This window comes from Oxyura jamaicensis, chromosome 3 (genome assembly GCF_011077185.1).
Source record: "Oxyura jamaicensis isolate SHBP4307 breed ruddy duck chromosome 3, BPBGC_Ojam_1.0, whole genome shotgun sequence".
NCBI classification, from domain to species: Eukaryota; Metazoa; Chordata; class Aves; order Anseriformes; family Anatidae; genus Oxyura; species Oxyura jamaicensis.
The window spans coordinates 50419303-50445296 of NC_048895.1; the positions used below are offsets into that span (position 1 = coordinate 50419303).

A 25994-nucleotide genomic window follows, 5' to 3' on the forward strand; every position below is an offset into this window, starting at 1 on the left:
GCTCAGGGCTAAAGCTGTTCCTTTATGGATCCAAACTTTGCAATTTATTAAAGCAGCACACCTCAGTGAGTCATATTGGCTATTACTATCCTTCCACATCATGAAGCAACAATTTACAAACTGGAACTACCTTTTTTCTCTTCCCCTCTGAAAGTAATTATTAGCTACAAAGCTGTAATAAATCAGAGCAGTTAAAGATGGCCCAAGGGAGCTTTTGTGTGTGTAAAACCTTGTTAGTCGGGCTTTGGTTCTGTAAAAAGTCCAAACCAAGGAAAGTTCCTTGTCCCGTTTTATCTGAACTTTCAAAGCCATGAAGCTGGGAAGGTTTGGATCAAAGGTTCTTGTTGGGCCTTTCTTTATTTTTTATACTGTTATCAATGCTAGTTCAGATATTAGATACAGTTAAGTCAGTTCGCTTTGATTCCCAGGCTGCAAAAGAGTTAAACTGGGATGAAGAAAAAAATACATATTTCATATCTTCTGTAGATCTCCCTATGTTTACCCAGACCATTTAATTGTTTGTTACTCTGTATTTGAGCAAGGTTTGCCTTGAGCAGAGAGAGAGCTTGCTTAGGGACATGGTTTAGTGGGTGACATTGGTAGTAGGGTGGTGGCTGGACCAGATGATCTTGGAGGGCTTTTCCAACCTTAATGATTCTATGACGTGCTCCCAACAGGGCTAGAGAGCTAATGCCAGGCTACATTGGAGTGCTGCCACTGGCGGTGCTAAAAGGGTACTCACACTGTATGGGAGCTGCAGGCATTTGGGGTGCTCACAGAGGTTGCTGCAAACAGGGGCAGCTCAAGTCCTTGCATTGGGGTGGCAGCTTTATCTTCTGTTCTGCAGGTATATCTTGCACATGAGCAATGTTATTAAAAGTGCCTTGAAGGACTGCTGGTAGAGGTTAGAAAATATCTCATCAGATCTGATGTGCACTAAGAAATCTCCTGAACAAGAAGTTGGCTCCAACATTGTCAAAGACGGTGCTGTTACTGTGGTCTGGGCCAAGAAATACAGCAACTCTGCTGCTGCAAACACTGAAAACTTAAATGGTTTCTAAAACTATCCTAATTACTGAGCCTTTAGTTTTAGCTCAGTAAAATGAATTTCTTTCCTTAATAGAGAAGTCATCGCTCTTTTACAGCGAATTAAGTGAGAGTTTCTAAAGCTGATATATATGCTCTTTTAACAAACCGAATGGGACCAAGTTAATGGCAATTTTTGGTAGGGCAGACAAGGTTAAAAGCATTACTGGAGAGAGCAGAGACACATGCTGTCTAGAGAATATCTGTTGGCATATCTGAGAATGTTTGAGCAAAGGGAATTTAGTTATAAGCCAGAAGATGGAGTTCACTGTTTATATTTGTCTTTCTTCCTAACGGTAAATCTTCCAACCAGTTAGTATTTGTGAGGCAAAGAAATTATGGAGAAGGAAAAAATATTGCAGATGCACCCATTTAAGTTATATTGGGAGTATCCGAGGTACAAAGATGCACAACTGCAGAAGAAGGACACGGCCCTGCAGTGTGGTGTGGTTTGGGTATCCTGGCTGGTACACATCTTCTGCTCCACTGCAGCAAAGGTTGCTTTAGAGCCCATGTCGCTTTACAGCAGTCTAGACCAGGGCTAGCTGTCTGAAAACACTAGACTCCCATTAAAATAGACTCTTTTTTAATTAAAGAAGACATTGAAGTATGAAATGCGGTGGTAGAATAACAACGAAAAAGGAAAATTAAAGGTCTACAAATAATTCTTCCATTTCAAACAATAATTTAATGCCTGTGTCATCTCTGAGACAGTTAATGTCCAGTAGAGACATTACTACATCTAATGTACAGTTAATGAAGAATACGGAAAGCAGTTGGACTACAACTCTGCTGTACAATTGCTTCTGTGAATAAAATCATGACCAGATGGTATCAAAGCACTGTCGAAGCTGATTGATACTAAAACTCCATCTGACTTTGATGGGGAAAGAGAGGAGTCAGGATTTCCCTTCCCATATTTACCTACTGGAAAGACTTCTGACATCATTGAAAAGGGATTGAAATTCTGCTTCAACTTCTGTTGAATTTCTGTGAATTCTGTGAATTTTTCATGAAACACCTCCAATAAATAGGTTTATGCATTTGTGAGCTCTTCTGATCTAAAATAAATTCAGCAGGCTAACAAGTGCATGCTCAAACAACCAAGGGGTCTGATTACAAAGAGTGCATGATAACTCTGAAACAATGGCAAGATAGAGTCAAACTTTTCTCTTTAATTTCTCTGTGTTTATTTGGGGATAAATTGGGAAGAAAAAGAAACTTCTTCTCACCTGTAAATGACAAACTCATAAATTATCACAAATCCCATAAGCACTCCCACATATATTCCAAAGGCATGTTCCCAATGACAGCTATCTTCCCTGCTTCTAATAGATTAAAATCTGAATAGGAATTAGGGCTGGGGGCAAAAAAAAAGAAATGACACTGGATAAAAAAGTGAAGAACTAACCCAAGCTGTTACCTTTGCCTGCCTGTTTGGTCTCACAGTCCCTGCTTAGCTGAGCACTGAGAAGCACGAGCTTCTTTCTAATTCTCCTCAAAACTTAAATATCTTTCTTTTTTTTTTTTTTTTTTTTTCCTGTTAAAGCTTCAAGCTCTCTTGGAGATGTCACTCCCTCCTCCTAATAAAGATTTGCGAGTCATGCACATTAACTCCAGGCTCAACAATCCTAATTTATAGATTTTGTAGCTGTGTGAAAATGATGTACAGCTCCCAGCTGGCAGGCTCTGCGGCTGCTTCCTGGAGCCCTCTGAGTCCCAGTTGGACTGCTCTCACGCTGGGCTCCTTCCAGCTGCTTTAGTCACCCCTTGCTAAACCTGCTAACGAGAAGCTGTTGCCCATTCTCCTGTGGAGGGCCTAGTGGCAGCAGCAACAGCTGGCAAGTTTTAAGCTTATTTACTCCTTTTTGGCAACTCCTTTCCCAACTGGAAGGGGCATCTGAGAGGTTGTAGTGGCAGCCCTTCTGCTCCCCTTGCCTGCTGCGTTGGCCCTGCAAGCACATGAATTCTCTGTTCGTGTTGCTGCAACGTCTTCCAGTTTCAATCCAAAACCAGCAGGAGGGTCTTTGAAAGCAGTGATTAGTTTGCATTTCTCCATAATGTCATCTTCTTGGAAATTGTATTCATCAGTGAACCTCTGTGACAAAGCAGAGAACATCTGGCCCTGGGAAGGCAAATACTAGGTGAATCCCTAGTTTGACCATTGTAAGCTATGAAAAATGACTTTCCATCTTAAGAAGATGATATTTACTTGGCATTGCCTTGTATCCATAAGTCTTTACTCCTTTTACTCTTGCCAAAATAGTTTTTTTATTCTAAGAAGAAATGTCAGAGTTGAGAACTTCAAGACTTTTTTTCTAAAATTGTTGCTGTTATATGGAAGATGCATGAAAGTTATAATGATGGGGAGAAGCGTAAAAGCCTTAAAATAGACTTTTTTTTTTTTTTTTTTTTTTTGGAACTGGAATGATGCAATGAAATGAGTAGTTACTGCAGTATAAATCACTGTTTGGCCCACACTCTGAGTACTTCTGCAGTTTTTGGTAATTCCATGTAAGGTCCCTGTAATTTTCTCAGCATGTGCAGTCAGTGTTGCCATTTCTTTAAGTTTAGCCCTTTTCACACGTGCTGCCAGTATTTTCTAAATGTGCTTGTAGGGCTGAGTGGTGGCAGGCTTTTCTTCACCTGTGAAGAAACACAGAAACAGGAAAAAGGGTCTCATAATTCCTTAAACTGTACTGTCACCAAACCCTAGCTAGTTTCCAGACAAAGCAAATATTCACTTATGTTTTTATACCACAAAATCCATCATTTCAAACCTGCTGGATCAGTGACAGCAAACTCTGGTTTCTGAATATGCACTTTACTTGTTCAGACCCTCAGGCCATACAGGAATGACAACTTTTCTCTTCCAGAAATGAAATACCTCTGATATTTTGTAGAAGTATTCCAAGTTTTGCAGATATTGACGATCAAGAGTTCATATTTTGAATTGGAGTTCAGATAGTTATTGTATGTAAAACTTAATACTTTCTCTTTACTCAGCCTATATTCACCAGCTATTTAGAGTTGGTTGATGACAAGTGGCAACTATACTAGTGAGTGTATTTTTCATATGTTTATATGGGATTAGATAGGATCCAATCTGATGGGTTGAGATCAAACGTGTTCTTTGATACACCTGGTGAGTCCAATTTTGGAAGCTGAAATGTTGGGGCAGGCCCAGCACTGCTTGAAAGCTGCTGATTGGGGAGGTGCCAAAACCCAGGTCATGGTCTGGGGGCTCTGAGGCCTCTGGCTTTTCAAACAGCAGGACCAAGTGGAAATGTTGGGAGGTCACCTGGCTGGCACCTTGTACTGAGACTGTGCCACAGCTTGGCACATGCCGTCACAATTGAGTCTGCTTTGAACCAGTGCCAGACTGGAATAAAAGAAGTCAGGATATCAAGTGTGGCATTAAAATACTGCGTGCATGCTCCTTGTTTATGCTGTGCAGTTTCTTTTTCTTTTCATTCAGTTTGTTTAGTTTCCGATGTTGGCTTCCTGAATTTATCCAAGGAGAACCAAAAAGCTTTAATAGGTAATAAAATGAAGCCTTTTACAATGACAGTAGTGAAAATAAAAAGATGTGATGCTGCATTTTTATGTAGTATTTTGGGTGGAGGGTATTTCTTTATATGTCTTTTATTTATTCTTTTATTTCTTAATATCAGTATCCTGAGAGATATAGAAGATTTATTGTAGAAGTCAGAGCATGGGAAATGTGGATATTCTGAACCAAAATCATAGGAACCAGAAAGTCCCGAGTTGCAGGTTGTTCCTGATGGGGGTGAAGGCACAGTACGCACTCACAGACTTTGCAAAGATGCAGAGACATCTGGGGTAAGGCAGTCAGAATTAGCTGTCTGTGTGCCTGTCTGCAGGGAAAATTTGCCAGTGTAATTAAATTGCTCCAGTTACACAGGTACAGCTCCTCGTACGGTCACTCTGCTTTCCGGAGGAGTGCCCAGGCAGGGAGTTTGTGCCAGTGTAACCACGGCAATGTGCTGCCGTACAAGCACGGCGAGGCCATTTGCCAGCTGCTGCGTGTCGGGTGGCTGCCATCTGAGATGCTCAGGACAGCGCTGTTCAGAGTGAAAGAAATGCCGAGCTGCACCAGGGCCATAGGCAGGACACGTGTTCCCATCAATGCCCTGAAAATACACGTCTGAAGTCATAAATTCAATCACTTCCCTAAGTATAAGCTCCAGCTGCCTTTGAAAATCTATCGCCGCTTTCTCTCACAGGTCAATTTGACAAAAAGATGAGATTCATTGTTCAGCAGTCTCCTGACGCTTCACCCAGTTTCTCACCAGCCCCCTATTTCCCCATCTCGTCTGTGGCTGCAGCTGGATTCCTGTCTGAGGGAAAGGTGGGAGAAGGGACTGGGTGAGGGGCTGGGATAGTGGGCGACCTGCCTTCAGGTCCTTGCTTTAGTGCAGACATTCTGCGTGGCCTTGGGTATGACAGCCCCTCTGCGGCTGCCTTTGTGCCCCGTGACATCGAGGAGCAGCACATCTGAGAGGCAGGGAAGAGGAGCGAGCTGTGATAACAGCGTCGGAGGAGATGAGCTGCAGAGGAGGTGCTGGAGGAGAGGTCGGGCCAGCATCTTGGCTGCCTTGCAGCTCCCAGGAGACGGGGACTGGAAAGCTGCCCTCCTGCAGCAAATCCACCTTGCCCTCCCTCCTCTTCCCTTACTGAGTGGTCTTCCAGAGCCTTTACTGCCCCAAGCAGGTGTTCTTGCATCCTAATGCACTAAAAAGCATCTTTCTGAAGAGGGATAAATCCTATTGAAAACCCTTGTGACCTGTGATTATTACAACCAGAACAAATAATTGGTTTTAAAGCAGGAAGGTTCCTGATGCTTCTCAGGCAGTTTGTATTGTCCTGTGAAGAGCAGGCTGCAGAAAGGCAAGCCGCATTCAGACAAAGGCGTTCTACAGAAATTGATTTTTGAATGGACAAGGTAGCACAGTTCATTATGGGACAGGCTCTGCTGTTACTCTCAATGTTTGCTAACAACACGTTCAGAAAAAATGGCAGCACCAGATGTTAATGCTGGATAATGAAAAGAGGGGAAAAAGAAAAAAGCAAGCCAGACAACCGAGCTAAAGCTAGGTTACTCTTTTTTCTTCATCATCCAAGTGCAGCTTCCCATGCTTGGCCCCGTCTGAACTGGAGGTACTGATTTGGTTAGTGGCTTTTGAACGGTGTTCCTGAACTGCTGAATATTTTGTTTGTTCGCCAGTTTGCATAATTTGCTCTTACTTGTCTTACTCCAGTCTCTGTCTGAGGGAAAGCACATATCTTACGTGGGAACTCTATTATACAGTTGTTAAAAGCAGCTGTTTGAATCCTACTATTCAATCTTTTCTTTAATTCATTTCAAATGGGACAATTCAGATTGTGACTTCAGTTCAAGAATATACAATGAGGGTAATCAAATGTCTTTATATAGCCTGAAATTTGTGTCAAAAAGAGCTGCAAAAAAAGGCATCCAAATGCAACACTGAAAGTTAGATGGCAATTGATTTCTACCATGTGATCTCGCAGTCGTTTTGCTGGCCTCAAACAAGCTCAGAAGCACTCTGCTGTGTTTTGTACACCCTGGAAATAGGGAGAGAGCCTCACGAATGTCAGGGCACACTGATGTTAAACGTACCTTCTGTGTTTCAGGAGTGGCGTTTACTCATGGAGCTGCAGGCATACAAATTAGCGTAAAAATGACGGGATCGGTTAATATCTTATCTATGGTCACACCACCTGTGTCAGCATTAGCAGATTGGAGAGGCAAGCTGCTGCTTTTGGCCACGGGATGGATGGGGCTGGCTGTCCAGTCTGGTCCTGGGCCAGAAGATGGGACAGGACGAGGAGAGATGCACTCGCTGGGCCAGAGCTGCCAGCTCCATTCCCTTTCTTTTCCCAGCCCAGGTTCAGTGAGCAGCTCCGTGGGCAGCCCTCAGCTGAAATTCACCCTCGTGGGTTTCCTCTGGTTAAGCATCGCTTTTATTCCTGCTCCCCAGAGAACTTTTCAAGTAGAAATAGCTCGTTCTTCTCATTTCTTTCAACATGCAAAGCAGAGCAGTGCTGTGCCCTTTCAGATACCTGACCGGGTCTTTGTTGGTGGGTTTTTTTTCGAGAAAGCAACCCAGGGTGGCAAATTCAGCCTGGGCTTTCAACCCAATAGGCACTACTCGAATGTGTGCAAAACCTGAGATGCTTTTCTCTTGTAGCTATTCAGGGGGGAAGTGCACGGCGCATTTAGTGCTTTGTAGGCTTTGTCTACGTGCAATTTCACCGGCAGTGTAATCATCTTTGGTAAGTTGTGCAGCGAGTTTTCTCCCAAGGCATCCTTCGGGGAAGGGCTTGCTCATCGGCGGCTGCCGAGGGGGCTGCGCGGCGGCAGACGGGGCTGCCACCTAGCGGGGCCTTTAAAAATGAAAGCAGTAGGGGAAAAACCCTACTAAACGTCCCCCAAGGGCTGAGCTTGGGGCTGGCGTCGGGGGGTTAGCCAAGAATGGTCCCGGAGGGGAAGCCCACGGTGCGTGGGGCGCCGCCTGCACAGCATTTCCCCGCGCAGCCTGGCTCCCGGGGGCTGTGGGTCCGTGGGATGCTCCGTGGGCCGCTGTGGGGTGGGAGCAGGGGTGGTGGGGGCTCCCACGGCATCAGGGTGACTCGGGGGAATCGGCGCTGTCGTGTGCTTTGGTGTTTCAGGAGTAAACCTCCGCAGAGGGCATAACCTGTGTCTGCTGGAGAGGTCCATGCTAAAAAAACTCCCCCTTCCTCCCGCCCAAAACCCAAACGGAAGACAAATGCAGGACAAGCTCACTTCAGCAGACCAAAGAAGAAGGGAGAGAGCACGCTCTGCTTATGCACAATATCACAACTTACACATGATGTAGAGGAAGGAGCTGAGATTCTGTCCTGACCTGGTAATCTTAACTGTATTTGCAATTTCTCCCCCAAATTAAATCCTTCTGATAAATGTGATAATGTGCTTTAAATAATTTAGCCATTCAAACTGTTCCATCCACTTACCTGCTATCTATTCATTGAAATGAAATGATGCCTTTGGCTTTTTTCTGAGCTCTGGACTTGAAAATACAGACTTATTTGTCATTTGCAGCCACCTCATATCAAAACTTGCTAGTGTAAGGTTGCTGGTGTTTGTGCTGTACTCTGGTATTAGCCACTGCAACACCAGCAGTCTGCTTATAGCACAGAAAAGTTGGTGCATTGTGTGTGTGCTCCCCTGCTGTACCACACCACCTTACTGAAATCAACAGAACTGAGCACGTTGGAAGGGGGAGAAAATTTGGGGTTGTTTATGACATTCTTGGATAGAAATAGATGAGGCAGCTGAGGCACTGTGCTTTATGATGGAGACCTGTGGATATAAACAAAACGCTACAGGATTCCCTTGATGCTGTCCCGTCTCCGTGACTTTGAGTATTTAAAACATGATATTCTTCATGAAAACTGAGCGTCTCCTAAGCAATGTGATTCCAGGAGCTGAAACTTTAAAAAATAAAGCTACTAACTATCCTCAGTTATGAAAATTATGTTACTGAATTTGAACGTATTGTTTAGGGGGAGGGAGAGTTGGTCATTTTTTGTTTTCAAAGCATCAGTGGATAGCATGTATTAATGCATATATTAGCATATATAGCATAATATAGCATATATTAATGAGGAATGAGACAGACCTGTCCGTCCGTACTGATAAATACTGCCTGCCCTATCACAGCCAGAAGCCTGGGGGAGGGATGGGGATCCAACCACTGCTTTGCTAAGAGTCAGACCGGGAGCATGATGGCTTCGAGCCTCGGACATTTCCTTCCCATCAACTATCAAACCTTGACTTAGCCTTCACACAGTATTGTCAAGGAGTTTGATAAATATCTTGCAGGTTATTTATAAAGTTTATATAATTCTGGCTCATTTTTGACAGGTAATCTTATCACTCTGTGCTGCTACCTAGCTTGTGTTGGTTTTCCCATGCTGCTGGATTGCTACGTTAAGTTGCTTGCAGGGATTGTGCCACAGCTGCATGAGGAACTGAAGTTTAAAAATCTGTTTGCAGGTCTGAAGGGGAGAGGGGAAGACAGATAAAATGTGTTGTTTATGGGGAAACTTTGGAAAAGAACAAATGAACCTTGGTTTTGTTTACACTCAGGATCTCTGGTTGACAGAAAATTGCTTCACCTTCCAGAATACAGGATAGTAATTCCAGTAATTGGTCGCAGCCTCCTATTAATGGATAAGCAAGATGTGTAGGAAGCCTACAACAAGAATGATGCAATTTACAGATCCACTGGAAAGTTCAGCGGAAGATGACTTTTTCCTCTTTCCTTCTGTCTCTTTTGACTGAACAAAGATCTTCACTGGTTGTGTGTCCTATCTTTTATCACAGGCAACTTTTCTATAACGAATATGTGCTGTATGAGGAATCCATGTAAGCACAAATCCACGTTTCACATACATTGTGCCAGTTACAGAGACTGCTGGCATCACTCCTCCAGAGGTAGCAGCACCTATTAATGGGTTTTTCTTCCCCTTCCAGAGCTCTGTGTATATTGTGTGAAATAAAGCACAGTCAACAACCTAAGTACAAACTTAAGTCAGATGAAAATAAGGCAGCTGGCAGTAATCAGGTATTTCCAGGAGGAGTTTTTGTTTGTTTGATTTGGTTTGGTCTGGTTTTCAAATAAGCTTAAAATTGCTGTTCTCATTCTGGATAGCTTGTGAGATCTGCTAAGGAAGAAATACTGACCCACTTCCTTGGGCAGGAGCTAAAAATGCATTTTTTAGAATGGTGAGGATTTTACTGTGCATTCTGTAATTCCACGCTGATGTTAGTGTCCACAGTGTGCGTGTACACAGATAAGCATCTCGAGTTAGACTGGCTGCAGATGAAGAGAAACACCATCTGCTGCTACCAGCCCCAAAGTCTACTGATCTACTGGGATGCCTTTGGTGCCTTCTGCTTGAGATAGCTCTTAGTGTTTCTCACACCTCCCAGCGGACTTGATTTTGGTGTCCCAGCTTCAGTTTGGTAGTGAAAGGACACCTCTTACTGCAAATTTTCATTCCTTTCAAGGTTTTCTGCTACAGGACCTATAAAGACAAAAAGAGCGGTTGGAACTCTTCCTGTGTTATTGATAAATGAAAAGAGGACTGAAGAAAATGAAGTAAAGTTATAACGAAGATTTTCCTAGACAATTTTTTTTTCCTTAAAAGTCTTCATAGTATAATAATCAAGGACGATTGATGATGATGAAGTTTTCCTTAGCACACTTGTGTCCAGATTTTACTAATCTTGATATTGTTTGCATTTGGAATGATTGTCTGAGATGAACAGAGACCTTTCTGCCTCATTTCCTCTTTATTTATCAATTCCTTTCTGTTGTATTCTCATTTACTGCTCTGTAATAAATAGGAAAAAGAATTCCTCTCACACCTGAGACTTTGTCGTTAGAAATGTTACCATTTCATTTAATAATTCACAGTAGTAAAACTGACTCCAGTGCTAGGGAGTTTGTTTACAGTTCAGAACTGTAGGATTGTGTGATGAAAATACACCCAGATTATTCTGGCATGCCAAAAGGAGATCATTTGCACAGATAGCAGTGGGGATTTGTAGCAGGGTTGTGTTTGATCGCTTTACCTTTGTCATAAATGATCCAAACCAACTGTTTTCAGTGATATTTTACAGTGGTGGACACTGAGCATATAATATTTTTTAATATCCAAGGGCTAGAACTACCATGGCTGCTTATACCTCTGCTACACTTCTAGCTCCTTTCTCATATTTTAACTTGATGAGTCTGATCCAAGTTCCATTGGCATTAATGAAGAACATTCATTGACTTCAATAATCTTTGAATTGCATCTAGCATCAACCACATTAGCATAATCAAGTGAGAGGCAATTGTTATGGATGCATTATTTAGCACTGATTGGGGAGGTACCGTGAGCTCCAGCGTCAGCTGGTGTTAGATGTTACGTTATAAGGGCTTGATTATTAAATTACTATCGCAGGTTATGAATCTTTCGGTTGTGCTTTCATGTCTTAGAGTGCAGTATTCTGTATTTATATTATAGGTCCCCTAAAGAATACATTAAAAGGGGTCAGCTTTTTTATATAATTTTGGAATCTGTAACCTGCTCTGTGAAGTGGCATTTCACACAAGCCCAAGTGAAGCAAGTGTCAGAATGTGCCTCACATTCTTGTCTGCATCACGTAGCGAGACACATCCTGCATTGCTGCAGATAAGGCGCTGACCTGACCGCACTCATTCATGCATGAAGTGGGAGAGGGAGCAGGCCAACTTTCTGATGGTGTTAATTTGAGTCTGGCTCCTGGCACGCAGCGCTCCTTAGCTGCTGAAGCCCATGAAGACAAAGAAGATCAAACTACCGCTCCACATCCTGGAATAACTTTGTCACGCCCTGAATCAGGAGGTGTGATCAGCTGTCAAAAAACAGGCAGTAGCAAGAAAGAAGCATACTGCTGGCAGGCCTCACACCTGTGCAAAGCCCTCACTCTGCGGTTTTTAGTGCCAGTGTTACTGAACCAGTGTTTGGAGCCACTGGAGGCTCCAGTGTGCCCAGGAAGTGAGCGTGGTTGGGAAAGATTTGTTATGTGCAATGGCACTTGTTATTATTTTTTTAATAGTATTCAGCTTGACTGAAGCTCGAAATATTTGCAGCGCTAGTTGTCAACAGTTTAAAAAACATACTTGATCATAACTGGAATGAGCAATGTCAGAGGCCACAGTGGTGTGGGAACAGCAGACAAGGTATTTTCAACAGTGATACTCTCGAGTTTGTTAATGTTGCTGGAGCAATTAAAAATAGTTTTGTCAGTGATCAGGGTTTTTCCAAAGAGCTGCAGGGGGCATAGGTCTGTGCTGTAAGCCAGCTGCTTGCCTTCCAGGAGCACATAATTTCATTCATTAGGTTTGCTATTAGCAAAGTACAAAATGATTAACTGTCATATTAGCCAATGCATAGACTTGTGTCAGCAATTAGGAGAGTTTTACTTAGATCCTAACCTCCAGGCTGATGGACTCCTGTGCCAGCTCAGGACTTCATCAGTCAATAAATGTTGATCTGCAACCTTATTTCATGTTGCAAAAACCAAGCCTCACCCTGTAAAACAGAAGGGAAATATTTCTCTGCCTTGTCAGATTGGAATAAAGATGCTGGAGAAGTAGGCGCTTTAAATTCTGGGACAGAGAAACATGTGCCTGTTGTATTTGGCGTGGCAGTGTCACAGTGGCTGTCCTGGTCACCCAGGGTAAGAGAATAGGTGGCATGTGGGTATTTAACATGAGCACTGAGGTCTGCTTAAAAACAGGCCCTTGAAATCACAATATCCTTGTAGTCCTTATAGGAACCAAACCAAATCTGTCTCATAAATCAAAGAAGATGTGCTGTTGGGCTAGGGATTAATATTTGTAAGAAATTATTTACAGGTGCATGATTTAAACATGTAGCTATTTACATAGGTATTGAAATTAAAATGTAAAGCTGGGGGACTCCCGCCTGGTACAGGCAACAGCTTGGAGCTAGATGATGGACATGTGAAAACGTTCAAACCTTGTTTTCTGAGGGGATCAATATAAAAGAACTTCAGGCAGGGTACATAAAGGTGATTTACTTTTCACCTTTTTCTGGCTTACTGCAGAAAAAATGTAATTGAACTTCAACTGGTCTCTGAATTATTTGGCCTTCTGTTAAGGTAGCAGAGGGATCTTTGATAGATGTTTATTATGATCCTGATGGAAGATTTTATGCTGTGCGTCATGAGAATCAAGGGAGAGAAAAAAAAAAAAAAAAAAAGGAAAAAAATAGACTTTTAAAATGGTTTCTACTGTGTGCCATTTCACCTCTGTGGTTTCTCTTGCCGTCTCTATCCCAAGTTCCCACTTATATAGCATCCCGTAATCCATAAGCTGCCATCACTCACTCCTTGCTCTTCTTTTTCACCCTCCCTTCCAAGTATTAATCCAAAGCCAAGAACTCAGCCGCTTTACCATTTTCACCAGTTTAACTCCACAGATTTTCTAACTGTTGACATTTTTCTCTAGCCTTTGAAAGAACTGGTATAAGACAATGTAATTTTCAGTCGAAATGAAATTTCATTACAGATTAAAATGGTCCTCGAGGTAAAATGACTAAGAGAAATGAAGTAATGTTATCGGGGTAAAGTAATTGGGGTTTACAAAATTTTCTGAGTGCTTGCAGCAGAGCCCGGCTCAGGACGTATTTCCACCCGCTGGGCTCGACCTAGGGCGTTCAAAACAACAGACAGGGCAGCGGAGACATCCTGGTTGTGACTGGAAAGCCCAGAGGGTTCGGGATCCTTTTTAACGGGACAAAGAGGTCTGTGTTTCACCCAGTGCCAGGAGGATTGTATTCGTTTGCCAGCTTGCAGGGTTCACGGAGCCAAGCAGGAAAAACATACATGCCGATAAGGAACAGTCTGCTGGCTTTTGCACATCAAAGAGGCTGAAAAGCCCTAATAATAGATATATTGCTGAACAACATCCTTTCTAGTTATTTACTTCTGGACAGATACAGGATGGTGGGCATCCTGTTTTAGTCCATTTTGTTTGCGCAAGTAGAACACTGGAGCGATTAACCGCGATCAAGCGCCGACCAACAGTAAGTTGGTGCCACACCGGGGCTGACTGGCTCAGGCAATCCGCAACGGCACCACCGCATTGTTTTCCTCCCTTGCCGCACAGAAGCCGACCAGTTCCTCACAGGGCCGTTTCGCAGCCCTGGGCTTCCCTCCCTGACCGAGCCGTGCCGGCCCGACCCTCCTCGTCCCCCCGTTCCCCTCAGGCCGGGCCGCCCTCACGGGCCGCGGCGCTCCCCTCCGCCCGGCCGCACGGGGGCGCTGCGCCGCCGGCCCGGCCCGGCCCAGGCTGTGGCGGCCGCGGGGGCTCCGCTCCCCGGCTCGGGACGGGCCCGGCGGCTCCGAGCTGGCGGCTCCATGGGGCCAGCGGCCCTCCGCCGCCTCCTGGCGGCTCTGCCTCCGGCCGCCCTGCCCTCCGCCTGTCGGTTTTAGCCAGAAATTCGGTTTTGAACCTCCACGAGGTTCACCTGTGAAGGCAGGTCGCCAGGCTTAGGGTTAGGCAGGTGAAGCAAACGGCAGGTGTTAGGCTGCGGTCTGCCAGTTAGCAGGCAGTCACTGGGGGGGTCACAGCCCCCCCGTTTCCATTTACTGCGGAGTTGTTCCTAAGCACTTCAGTCTCTCATCTCAGGGTACAAACAGGGTCTGTACATATGTGGAAAAGAAATCACAGCATTTAGTGTCTTGCTATCCCCATTTCTCAAAAAAAAAAATGCACTGTAATTTCTTCTGTGTTTTTGTTGGAAGTTCTTTAAAAATTGTTATAACTGGATTTAATTAGGTTTTTGTAACTTCTTCCTATCACAGTCCTTTCCGTGCATTAATCTAGTTATGCATCGTGGCAGCGTGGATATTTTTAGCACGCAGCTTGGGATGAACTTGATGTTGCTTATATGCAGAGCAAGCATGAATCCACGCTCGTGCTCCATACGTACAGCGTAACTCCATACACCTTCGGGACTTTGACTTCATAACTGCGAGCCTCTGGTTTGGAGCTATCTTTCTTTTGGCTGCACACAGCACCCAGTAAAAGTTCATATCTGGCACGTCATTTTTGAGGTGTGGCAGAGTTATAGATGGTAATACGAGTTGAAGTTTCACAAATGAGTATCTTAGAGACATGTATGATTTCTCGAGTTCCCTCACTGTACATTGTGCAAGCATTCAGTTAGCTGAGGCATACTTAACTTTTGAATCATAAGGAAAATGCCACTACCCAGCTTGCTTGCAAACTCGTTTGCTTAGAAGCCTCATTGCATCAGCAAAAACAACAGCGTGTCTGTAGAGTGCTGTGTGGAGCACAATGTTTTCTTTTCTTCGTTCAGTAATTTAAATGGTTGGAGCGATACTTTTGACAAGGAAGCAGTAAGTTCGTTGTTATGGACCGTTTTTCACGTGAAACTGAGTTTTGGAATAAAGTGATGGTGAGTAAACCATGTGAGCGGGGAATGGGGGACTATTTTTGTTCTGACTTTAATTCAGCAGTTTCTGAAAACTAAGATGGAAGTGATTTTCCTATTCTGACTGCAGTATGTTTCTCATTAAATGGGAAACATAACATATCGATTGAAGCGGGGGGAGATAGCACCAGCCATGCTCACTGTCGTGTTCCATGAGAAAGCGGAATGTGAATGCTGTGCTAATAGCGAGATACAAGTCCGATCCTCAGTTAGTTGTTACGACTTCTTCTGAAAGGGAGACATGTCAGCTGATTGAACAGATGTATTTTGTCCAAGCAGCTGCTTTTAACGTAATAGGAACCTAGCTGTTCAAAATCATTTGTGGAATTGTTACCTATGAATTTAAAGAGGTGTGGTTTTTCTTCTTCTTTAGAGAAAAAGGAAAAATAAAAATAAATACTAATTTCATTTCCAACGGGAAATTTTTTTAAATGGCTAACTATGATTATTGTCTTTCTGGAAACTGCATTCTCTGTATTAACTGTTTTCTGCATGTTCTGTATGTAGCCATTGTCTTTTTTTTTTTTTTTTTTTTCTTTTTTGCCATCAGAATTCAAATAATATTTTGGTCATTGAACTATCAGTTTCATCCAAAGAGGGTTGCATGTTTCTTTTCTTTTTCTTTTCTTTATTTTTTTTTTTCTTTTTAGTAATAGTCTTTACCCATAAGACTAAAAAGGCCAGACAAAATAATAGGTGCCTAAGTATAGGGAGGTAACCAGATGCATAGCTGCAGGTTAGGACAAGTAAACTTTATTGTGCCTTCTCTTGTTGCTGATGGTAATCAGGACGTTCATATTAGCCTGATGAAAAGGAAAAATCAACTGGAGGTTTTCTGCAGTAACTTAGGGATCACATTTTTCTGAGGGAGAAAGGCAGCATGATCTACTTGGTAAAGCAAGCGTATGATCAGTGTGTCTGGCTTATCTCCTCAGGCTCTGCCATAGGCGCACTTACGTGAGCTCGAGGGAGTCAGTGTACCACCGATTTGACTACACTTGCTTACAAAGTGAATTGTGCTTTGTTCACATAGTGAGCTACCCCCAAAAATTTTTGTTTCAGTATTTTTAAATATCAGTAACTTCTGTCTACTCCACGGGGCAACTGTGATTCTTGCTTTGGCGGTGTATTTAGTCTCTGGTGACACCGTTCCAGCCATTGCTAGCTCTTTCTTCCATACTCAGCATTGCTGTTGGGAGAGAGCAATTAATACAAAACGTGTTCCAGTCTGAGAAGACATATTTGTATTTCCTTCTTTTAAAAAGCCCCCAAAGTAAGTGTTTGGCTGTCCGACTGTTGAAGATACGGGCGTACACAAACAAGTTGCATTTTAGAAATGTATGAGCTATGCTAATCTTTGCCCATATAATTTAGTTCATGTTTACAAGCTATGAACTTCTTCATTTTGCTGTCTTGTATAAATGATTTGTACAGAAGTCATTAGCTTGTGACTGCAGGTGTGCAAGTGGAAGTGATTATCCTGTTGAACCTTTAGGCCATGATCTGGTCATAAACCAAAGGTTTTGCTACCTCTGGGGCTGCCTGAACGTGCACACTGAGCATGTTCCCATGTGGGGAAGCTACCTTCACAGTTCAGTTATTTCAGGTGAGCTCGTGTCCATGGCAGCTTTGGAAATGTTTCTCCTTAATGCTTTGATAACTGGTTGAAATACTTCTTAATATAAAAGTGAGAGAGCAGCTCGGTTTGTTCTATTTCTGAAGTGGATGGTTTTCCTCTGCCTCTCTCCCAGAAGAGTAGCACTTTTCCTCACTCGCCTACTCGCCTGTGGTCTCCTCACATCAGTAGCAATCCTCTGTATTGGATTATAGGACAGTGCCATGTCATGTGTCAAAGGTAAAAAGAAAAAAACTCTTTGAGGGATGCTAATGCTTCAGTGACAATGCTGGAGCCATTCTCCTGATCACAGGTATTTTTGCTTACCTCAATTCCAGTTCTGTGCTTTGATAAAGAAATTCAGAATAACCAGCATGTCAGGGTAAAACGTGTAACGGTGGTGGGAAGGTGTTTAATGCTACGCTCTGACCTTGAAATCCGGGCTGTGGGAGGGAGATGATTAAAGCATCATGGCTAGGTGATGCAGGACAACCAAATCCTGTGGAAAGATATTTTTCCAGTTTGTGTCAGATGCTGATATTCATCCATCTCGTGGGCTCAGGGGTGCCCTTGCCATCACTGCCACCAGCTGAAGCACTCCATTCGCCACGCAGCCAGTCACCAACATCTCCTGGTGAAGGGGGGGGTCTCAATGCAAATCTAGAATAGTTGTGGCTTGCCAATCAGTGGTGTTCATAACAGGCTGTGAGGAGAGCTCTAAATAATGGTTGTCAGGTCACAGGTTCAGCGGGTTTTGTTCTGTCTGTCTAAGCATCGGAACAGGATATGCGGGTGTTTGCTGCTGGCAGTGTCACTCTGCTACGATTTTTGGGACATAGTTCAAACACTTGGCTCTGCAAAACTGTAAGTTAACTGGATGCGTTGCCAGTTTCACCATACAATGGAAAGGGATCACTCTTTCCTTAAATTAAAAGCGCTAAAGCAAAAAGTTACTCTAAAAAGTGCTTGAGGTGCCATAAAAGCACTTGTAGGTTTTAAGCATGGATTTTAAAAGCACAGAAGAAATCATGGTTTAAAGAAAAAGTATCCTTTCTTTTGAACTCAGGTCTTCCACAGTATCAGATATAGTTGGGCTGCACCTTCTCCTTGTGACACGTTTTGGAAATGCTGATCATAGTCACCTTCTCTTGCCAAGATGAGGTTCCCAGTGTTTTTGAGAGGCCTGCTCTTGTCTACGTGCAATCTGCCAACATCCAAAATGCTTTACCCAGGGACTGCTGATCCATTTGCGTGGTAGGTCATGGTCCTGCTGCTTTTATGGTAGTAAGGTAGTAGACAGCAGAACATTCTGGAATACATTCCATACGCAACTATTGTGGAAAAATATCTTTTTTTTTCCCCTTCCTCCTAATTCTTACTCCCATTTTGCTACCTCAATTTATATTTTGCATTTCTTTTTCATCCTGTCTGTGGAACTAACCAAAAGCATTGCACCTGCTGCACACCCACGATTGTTCTCTGTTAAGCCATCCAAATTCCGAAAATCCCAACCCAATATTTGCAGGTAATCTGCTCATCTGGAAGACAATAACTTTCTAGGATCATGTTGAAGGCTATGTGCTTCCCCAGAGGAAAGACACATACATTGATGTGTTTATGCTTCGTAATAATAATATTTGTCCATGTGAGAAAGTGTGAAGTTTTTTTTCTTCTGCCACACCATATGGCTTATGACTATTTACAATCCAAACAACAACAGCTGCTGCTGTGTAAGAGAAGTCATTTTTCTGAGCTGGAGATGCGCTGAGTAGTGAATGACAAAGTATATGTCCACAGATGTATTCCAAATACCCGAATTTACCACTCAACATCCTGTCTGTCATTCTCTTCTTGGAAACTGTTGGAGCTTTTTTTTTTTCCACGCTTAGCTAATGGAAAGAGCTTTGACAGCTTGGTTTGGGAGTTTTTTCATGTTTTGTATTTTACTTTTATATGCTTATAGAGAATCTGTGTCAGACGACCGCTTTCCAAAGAGGAGAAGGGAAGGACGTCCTGGTCGGGAGCTCAGCAAAATGAAACTGTGAATCACGCTCTTAATCCCTTTCACAGAAAAGCAGTTGACTCTTACAGTCAATAGCTGAGAAGTTTCTAGTTGGGAAAATAAACCAGATAGCCTTTAGACCTTTAAAACACGGGTCACTTACTGCCCTTTGTTGCTGGCATGCATGGTCTGGATTTGCGCAGTACACAGATACATACGTACCCTGTGCATCTCTCAGCCATTTCAGGCTCCTGTCTGTTGTCTGTTTGAGGCTCTTTTTTTTTGCGGTTGTCCACTGGGCATGTTGATGAATTCCTGAGTTTTTGTATCAGGCTTTGTAATAGGTGACTTACCATTGTCAGTCAGTCCTGTCAACAGCAAGAGGACAATTTCAAGATACCATGCAATTGGTCTGCATACCTGGCCTTTAGCTGTAGGGCTCTGATTGGAAATGGCATTTAAACCTCTGCCATTTCCATGCCTGTCAGCAGCTCTCTGGAGCCATGGTTCTCTCATATTTGCCTCGAGTCGCTCCTGTGCCTGCTCTTTCCCAATGGGTTAGACAATTGGCACATTGTATTTATTATGACTTATCTCAAAAAAGCATATTCCAGGGAGGATGGAATGTTCAGGGGGGATATTCTCTGGGCATATTCTTGCTGTCACACAATAATCTAACAATGCTCATTAGCTAAAAAGAATTGCAGGTGTCCTGCAGTTGACACTTTGTCCCCCACGAAGCTTTGCTGGTAAATAAAACCCTCTGGATTTCATCCCACTTAGGCGTGCCTTGAAAGGGGGCTGTGAATGCAAGTGATCACACTTTCTAATAGCGTTACAGTGGAGCCTTCTCATTGAAAAGCCTTAAAACTAAGCTAGATTTATTGCTTGGCATCATATAACGATTTCTATCATTTACATTTTGTTTTTTAAAATGTATCTGTAAGTACTCCTGTGTCACTGAGGATTTTTCATGTCAGGGCTACAGATATCATAGAAACAAAAGGGCTGAAAGGGACTTTCTGGTGGAGTTGGGCTGGCAGCCCCAAAAACCTCACTGCTTCGATGGTTACAAACAACCCTTCAATTTGGATGCCTTTGTGGTCACCTTACACAGAGATGTTTTTGACTTGAATAGTTTTCTTCTGTCTGCTTGGTGCGAGCAGCTCTCCATCTCAGACTCCTCTTCAGTAAGGTGAACGGCTTCTGCTCGTCTCCCCACGCGTGACGGATGCTCTGCTGCACGAGTACACCGGCTTTACGGTTCCTCTTCCACAACTGTGCAGCGACCCAAGGGGTTTGGAGGAAGGAACCCCCACTGCTGCCCCGCAGAGCCAAACAGGCACTTAAGACTGACAAGAATGGGTTGGTTCCACAAGTGGAAAAAGTGAGGCTACGGGTAGACGCAGGTCACATCCCTTTACAGCAGAGCCCGAGCGATGCTGCTCACAGTTAATGAAAAATCTCCTTTGTAAACCTGCGGGCTGTGATGCGGCTCCGGGCAGCTGCGGTTCCATAATTCATGTGCTGAGTCAGCTCCTCGCAATGCGAGTGAAGGAGTTACCGGGGAACGTGCTCCTCGGTGTGAATTTCATCTCGCTTGCCAGAGATAAATGGGATTACCAGAAATATTTGTATGGAAGGCCATAAGCGCAGCCTTAATCTACATCGGGGCTAAGGGAAAGAGCTTCTAACGTGTTCGTAACAGAAAAGCGGTGATAGGTACTGTCTCCTGCCCCATTTCTGCTTCGCTGGGAGAGACAAATTGCTTCGGCTTTCTTGGATCAATGCAGCTCTGCCCGGGTTAAACTTGAAGCTGCATGAAGAGAAATCAATATAAAAAAATGTGACAACAAAAATGGCAGATGGGAAAAATTGCTCTGTATAAACTAAGCCTACGGTTTCTCATGGCCTTTGCCTGCCAAAGCTATTCCATGAGCAGTAACAATGGATTGCATAAACGAATTTCAGGGATTGATGGAATCTGATTTCATGCTTTGTTCATTCTAGCTGTCCGCGATGTTAAGCAGAGAATCCATTTCAATACCCACTATGCAAAATTCTAGAAACAGCTGGGATTATTTACTGCTAGGCTGCTGCCTAGGGATAGCTGGGCTTGTTGGCAACTCCACGTTAGAGCAATCAGTGTCAAGAAATCTCCAGTGAATAAAATTGCTTTGCTGACCTGTGACATGATTTGGTGCCATTAATACCAGATGTTGAAGCCTCTGCTCCTCCTCCGGTCCTGCCCTCAGTCCACGCCACACTGAGACGCAAATTTGCTCTTGAAAGCTGTCCTTGCTTCCGAAGCATGGAGCTTCATATGTAGAGGAAAGCTGCTGTGTTGGCTAAACTGAGGGAAGATCCCTAAGAACTGTTTCTTGGTGTTGACTTTGTAAAAGCAAAGAGCATACAGCAACGCTGGCCAAACGCGAAGATTAAATTTACACCCATTCCTTTCTGCTGCCCCCTGGCTTTGCAAAGCTGTAGAAATAAATCACAGAGGGTCTGCGCTCTGCTGTCAGCCTCGTGAGCTGGTGAAATTGAGTCTCCCCTGCACAGGGCCAGCCTTGCATGCTAAAATTGCTTCGCTTTGGGACGTCTCAGGCGCCTGTGTTTTGGCTTGGGACCAACAAGCTAGAATTTAAGACAGTCATTGCTCGAATCCCATACACTTGCTTTAGCCTAGCAAGTCAGAGCGAGAGGCTGCATTTGGACAGCATCCCGGTGAGACAGTGAAGAAAATACGGAACCAGTTAATATCAGAGACCTGAACCTTTGTGTGCATCCCAGTGTCCTGCAGGTGCCGGAGCAAACCTCTCAGAAGCCTCCCCCTGGCTCAGTGGTTTGCCCACAGCCCCTAGATGTCCTTAAGCAATAACCCTGCGAAGGCACGTCCATGAGCACCAGGCAGGCAGCTCCAGCAGCGATCCTGTGTGCAGGTTGCTGCCTGGCATGCCAGAAAAGGTTGAGCAAGGGATGAGGTGAGGAAATCTGGGGAGGCCTTCCTTCCATCCTACTCAGGTGCAAAGAGGAAGGTCCTGCTCCTTCTGCCTCTTGTCTGTAAGGGACCTGCTTTCCCGTGTTTTCACAGGCTGTTGTCTCGAAAGCTCATTTTGTTGGAAAATAACAGCGCAGGGCTAACAAGACAGTGACAGTGCAACAGCAGAACCTGACGGGAGAAGGGCTCTTTACAGTGCAAATCCTGTGTCTACCGCCTTTCCCCTCTGGAAGACAGAACAACAGCGGGGCTCTGTGATCCTGGGGGAGCCTCGGGCCCTGCTGTACCGTAGGAAGAGCATTTTGGGACTTGTCCCTTGGCATGGCTGTCACTTGGTGCCTCGGGAGCACCAAGCCAGTCAGTGCCCCGAGCAGCTGCCCCGGCGGGTTGGAAGCTCACCAAAAGTGGCAGGGTTCTCATGACCTGCTTTATGGCAGGTGTTTGGGGTTTTTAATGTGCACAGCCTATCAGCCTAGGCTCATTCCTGCAACACGAATTGCACTTCAAAGCGCCGTTGATCTCATCGTCCCTGCGATTTCGTTCCTTTTATTGTCAGTTTTATCTGAAGAAACGGCGTGCTGCTCCCCACTTCCTGCTGTCACAGTGAACTTACCTTCCCCAATGCCTGTACTAAAGTGGTGCTGCGCATCCCCTGTGAAAAACCTGCAGCTGTTACAGGAATGTCTAGCATATATCTTAGAAATCCATTTTTTGCCTCTTGATTTAATAGTCTTCTAAGCCATTATTTCAAAAGGGGGATGTTGCCTATTTTTTATTTCTCGGGTTCAGTAGTTAGTGATAAATGAATCTCAAGAGGGAAAGTAACTGAAGATGATGAATAGAAGAAAAATGTTCATTATTAGCTCAGGCAGAAAATGAATCCCTTTTCAGAAATTCAGGAAGTTGATAATAGTGGATTTTTTTATAGATGATTACCCTCATGACAAATCTATCGCTTTGCCTTCCCAGACAAGTATGATATGTTTTGTCTTTTTTTTCCTCTTGACAAAGAAATTCATGACATAATGTCACCCTGTTGGAAAATGTGTATGTTTCTGGTAATTACTGGAAAATGATGCTGTTCTTAATTTCCATATTACGCAGGGTGGTTGTGATTAAAAAGTTAGACATTGACATGCAAGAAGGTGCTGGGATAAGTCAGTTAATTTCTCCTAGCTGCTGCAGACATTTCTCTGCAAGAAGACACAGTGCAATTTGTATATGCCTTTTTTTTTTTTTTTTTTTTTTTTTTTTTTTTTTTTTAACTGTTTAACAGCAGTCCCTGTACAAAGTGGAGCCGTAATCCCACGCAGATGCTGAGTTTCTTTGCTATCCCAGGGAAGGTGCCCTTTCCCTCCTCAGGAGGAACTCTGCAAATACGTTTTGTCATTGCTGCACAAATAATATATATATATATATATATATATATATATATATATGCAAAGAACTGTGTTTTTAGCTGCTTCCAGATCTATATGCCATATTTTAAGGGGTCTAGAAGTGAAACTCTGTGTGCGCACCCGTTCCCCTTACAGTGATGTACTACATTTGAAACTCATGCAGGGAACAGCATGTCATACTGTCCTCCTTGCCTGTAAATCAAAATAGTATCTCTGCTCTCTTAGACATACCCTGTCTTTGGACTTCTTTTAATATTTCTCCCCAGATTGTTCTCCAGTGAAGTCAACGCCAAGGTGATGGAACCACCTGTGGTTGCACGTACCGGCTGCTTCTCGCTGTAGGCTTAATGAGTGAAGTCACAACTTGTATTAAATCTTGCCCAGCCCTTTATAACTCCTCAGCCCACTGAACATGTCACATCTGGCCACCCTTAGGTGTGGTTGGCATCTTTATTCAAAAGATGTGACAGCATGCTTACCTAAAACTTCTGCCAAAGCAAAGGACTGGAGCAAAACTAAGGGTCAGGATTCTCAGGGGAAATGGGAAGAGAAGCCCAAAGTCTCAGGCCTGAGGATTCATTCCAAAAAACGCTGGGAGAGAAGTATTTGATAAATTGGGGAAATCAGAAGAAGGGCTGATCTCTTGTCAGTGCCCCAAAATAAGGCAAGGTTTGCATTAATGGGTTGCTGCAACATAGGCAAGCCCTATGAGTTTTCTGAACTTGGAAAGGCATTTTTCTGAGCGGTCAAGGAGGAGAAGTTATCTTCTCATGCAGTGAGAACTTACAGCATTTCAACACATTTTCAGTTCCCAAAATAAGATGAAAAGCCCAAATCCTGCGTAGGAAAATTAATTCACAAGCTAAAAATGATTAAATAAACAGTGAATCACAGCACATCCTTTTATTTTCTGTCCCTTTCCCTCCCTTTGTGCACATCATTTTGCCAGGATTTTTGGTTAAAATTACTTATGTTTCAGAAAAAAAAAAAATATCTGCAGAAAGTACAAGCTTTCTCCATAAGTTTTGGTATCAGCAAATCCAAAATCTTTTATAAAGGTAGGATGATGCATTTATTGAAAGTTTTGTAGTCAGCCTTACTCTGCTTCTGAAAGAAGTCCCTTCAAATCCGTGGAAAGTGCAGATAAAGTCCAGCTTAATAGTCCCTTCCCTGGCCTCTGGCTGAAGTCCATGGTCTGAGGGCGCCAGGTGAAAACCTGCTACACTGAGTGACAGCTACAGCATGATCTGGGTTGAGCAATCACGTTGAATTCCTGCGTCTGAAGGGAAAGGAAGAGGAAAATAGCTTGCGTTAAGTGGCTGGAATAAATTTCAGTAATCTCACAGTGGTATAATTGAATGATTGATAAAGAAATAGCACGCCATAAAATGATGTGAAAAAGATGAATACTGTTCAACAAGATTAATATGCTAATAAGGGGGATTTTTTGCTCTGAACTAATTATAAAAACCAATTCCTGCAAACAGCTGAATAGGCTCAAGTTGCTTCTTTCTGTTTTTTCTTTGCCATTGGTTATCTATTAGCAATAAAGTTCATTATTTGCTACACAATGATAAAATGAAAAGTGAAAAAAGGAATTGTCATCAATTCAAGGGTGATTTTTCTTCCTTTGTTGTTGTTATAGGCATTCTGGCAGCTTCGTTTAGCTTTCAAACATTCAAAAAGCTGTATTTAAATCTGAGGTCTTGGATGCAGCACGCAAAAATTTCAAGCAGATGTTTCTAGCCTGAGCGGCTACGTATTGTATTCCTGGATCCTCCCCGTGCCTGCGCTCCTGTGAGATGGATGCTGGATTGTTTTGGTTTATTGGAAGGGTTTTGTCACGCACCACTGACAAAAGAAAGGACCTTTCTAGTACAATTCCTGTGACGCAGGGGTGTGCCCAGGTGGCCAAGAAGGCCAACGGCATCCTGGCTTGTATCAGGAATAGCATATCCAGCAGGACCAGGGAGGTGATCCCCCTGTACTCTGCTCTGGTGAGGCCGCACCTCGAGTACTGTGTTTAGCTTTGGGCCTCTCAGTACAAGCAGGACATCGAGGCCCTGGAGCATGTCCAGAGAAGGACTACAAGGCTGCTGAAGGGTCTGGAGCACAAGTCCTGTGAGGAGCGGCTGAGGGAACTGAGAGTGTTTAGTCTGGAGAAGAGGAGGCTCAGGGGAGACCTCATTGCTCTCTGCAGCTACCTGAAAGGAAGGAGTGGGGAGCTGGGGGTCGGCCTTTTCTCGCAGATAGGACTAGAGGGAATGGCCTCAAGTTACGCCAGGGGAGGTTCAGGTTGGAAATGAGGAGACATTTCTTCTCAGAACAAGCAGTCAGGCACTGGGACGGGTTGCCCAGGGAGGTGGTGGAGTCACCGTCCCTGGGGGTGTTCAAGGAGAGGTTGGACGTGGTGCTTGGGGACATGGTTTAGTGGGTGACATTGGTAGTAGGGGGATGGTTGGACCAGGTGATATTAAGGTCTCTTCCAACCTTAATGATTCTGTGATTCTATGATAGAAGCTGTCAGAGAGGAGGTGGTGGAAACAGAGTACTTGGAGGTCTCATCCAGAGGCAGACAAAGACCCTCCATCCTCTGCTCTGCTGGCGGTGGTAGGGGGCAGAAGTAGGAAGCAGGTGGTTCCACATCCACGGACAGATGTGTGGCAATTGTCCCAAAAGATTTCTCTGTCTCTTGCAAGGCCTGCCTTTTCAAAGTTGCCTTGCTTTAGCAGTCTTTGTCTGATCTTACCTCTCTCATCTAGCATCAGAGGCCCTTTCGTCCTA

General features: G+C 43.8%; 1 protein-coding gene across 5 annotated transcripts in view; it reads left to right on the forward strand.

Moving 5' to 3' along the window:
- SASH1 (SAM and SH3 domain containing 1) overlaps positions 1–25994 on the forward strand; it is a 545811-nt gene that overhangs the window by 340519 nt on the left and 179298 nt on the right. Inside the window, exon 1 of one of the 5 annotated variants that reach the window (XM_035323251.1) lies at positions 15053–15156. The exons of the other annotated variants lie outside the window; for them this stretch is intronic. Within the exon in view, the coding sequence (XP_035179142.1) occupies positions 15112–15156 (45 nt within the window). The 5' untranslated portion in view covers positions 15053–15111. Of the gene's footprint in view, positions 1–15052; positions 15157–25994 lie in introns of those variants that run through there. 5 annotated transcript variants of the gene reach the window in all.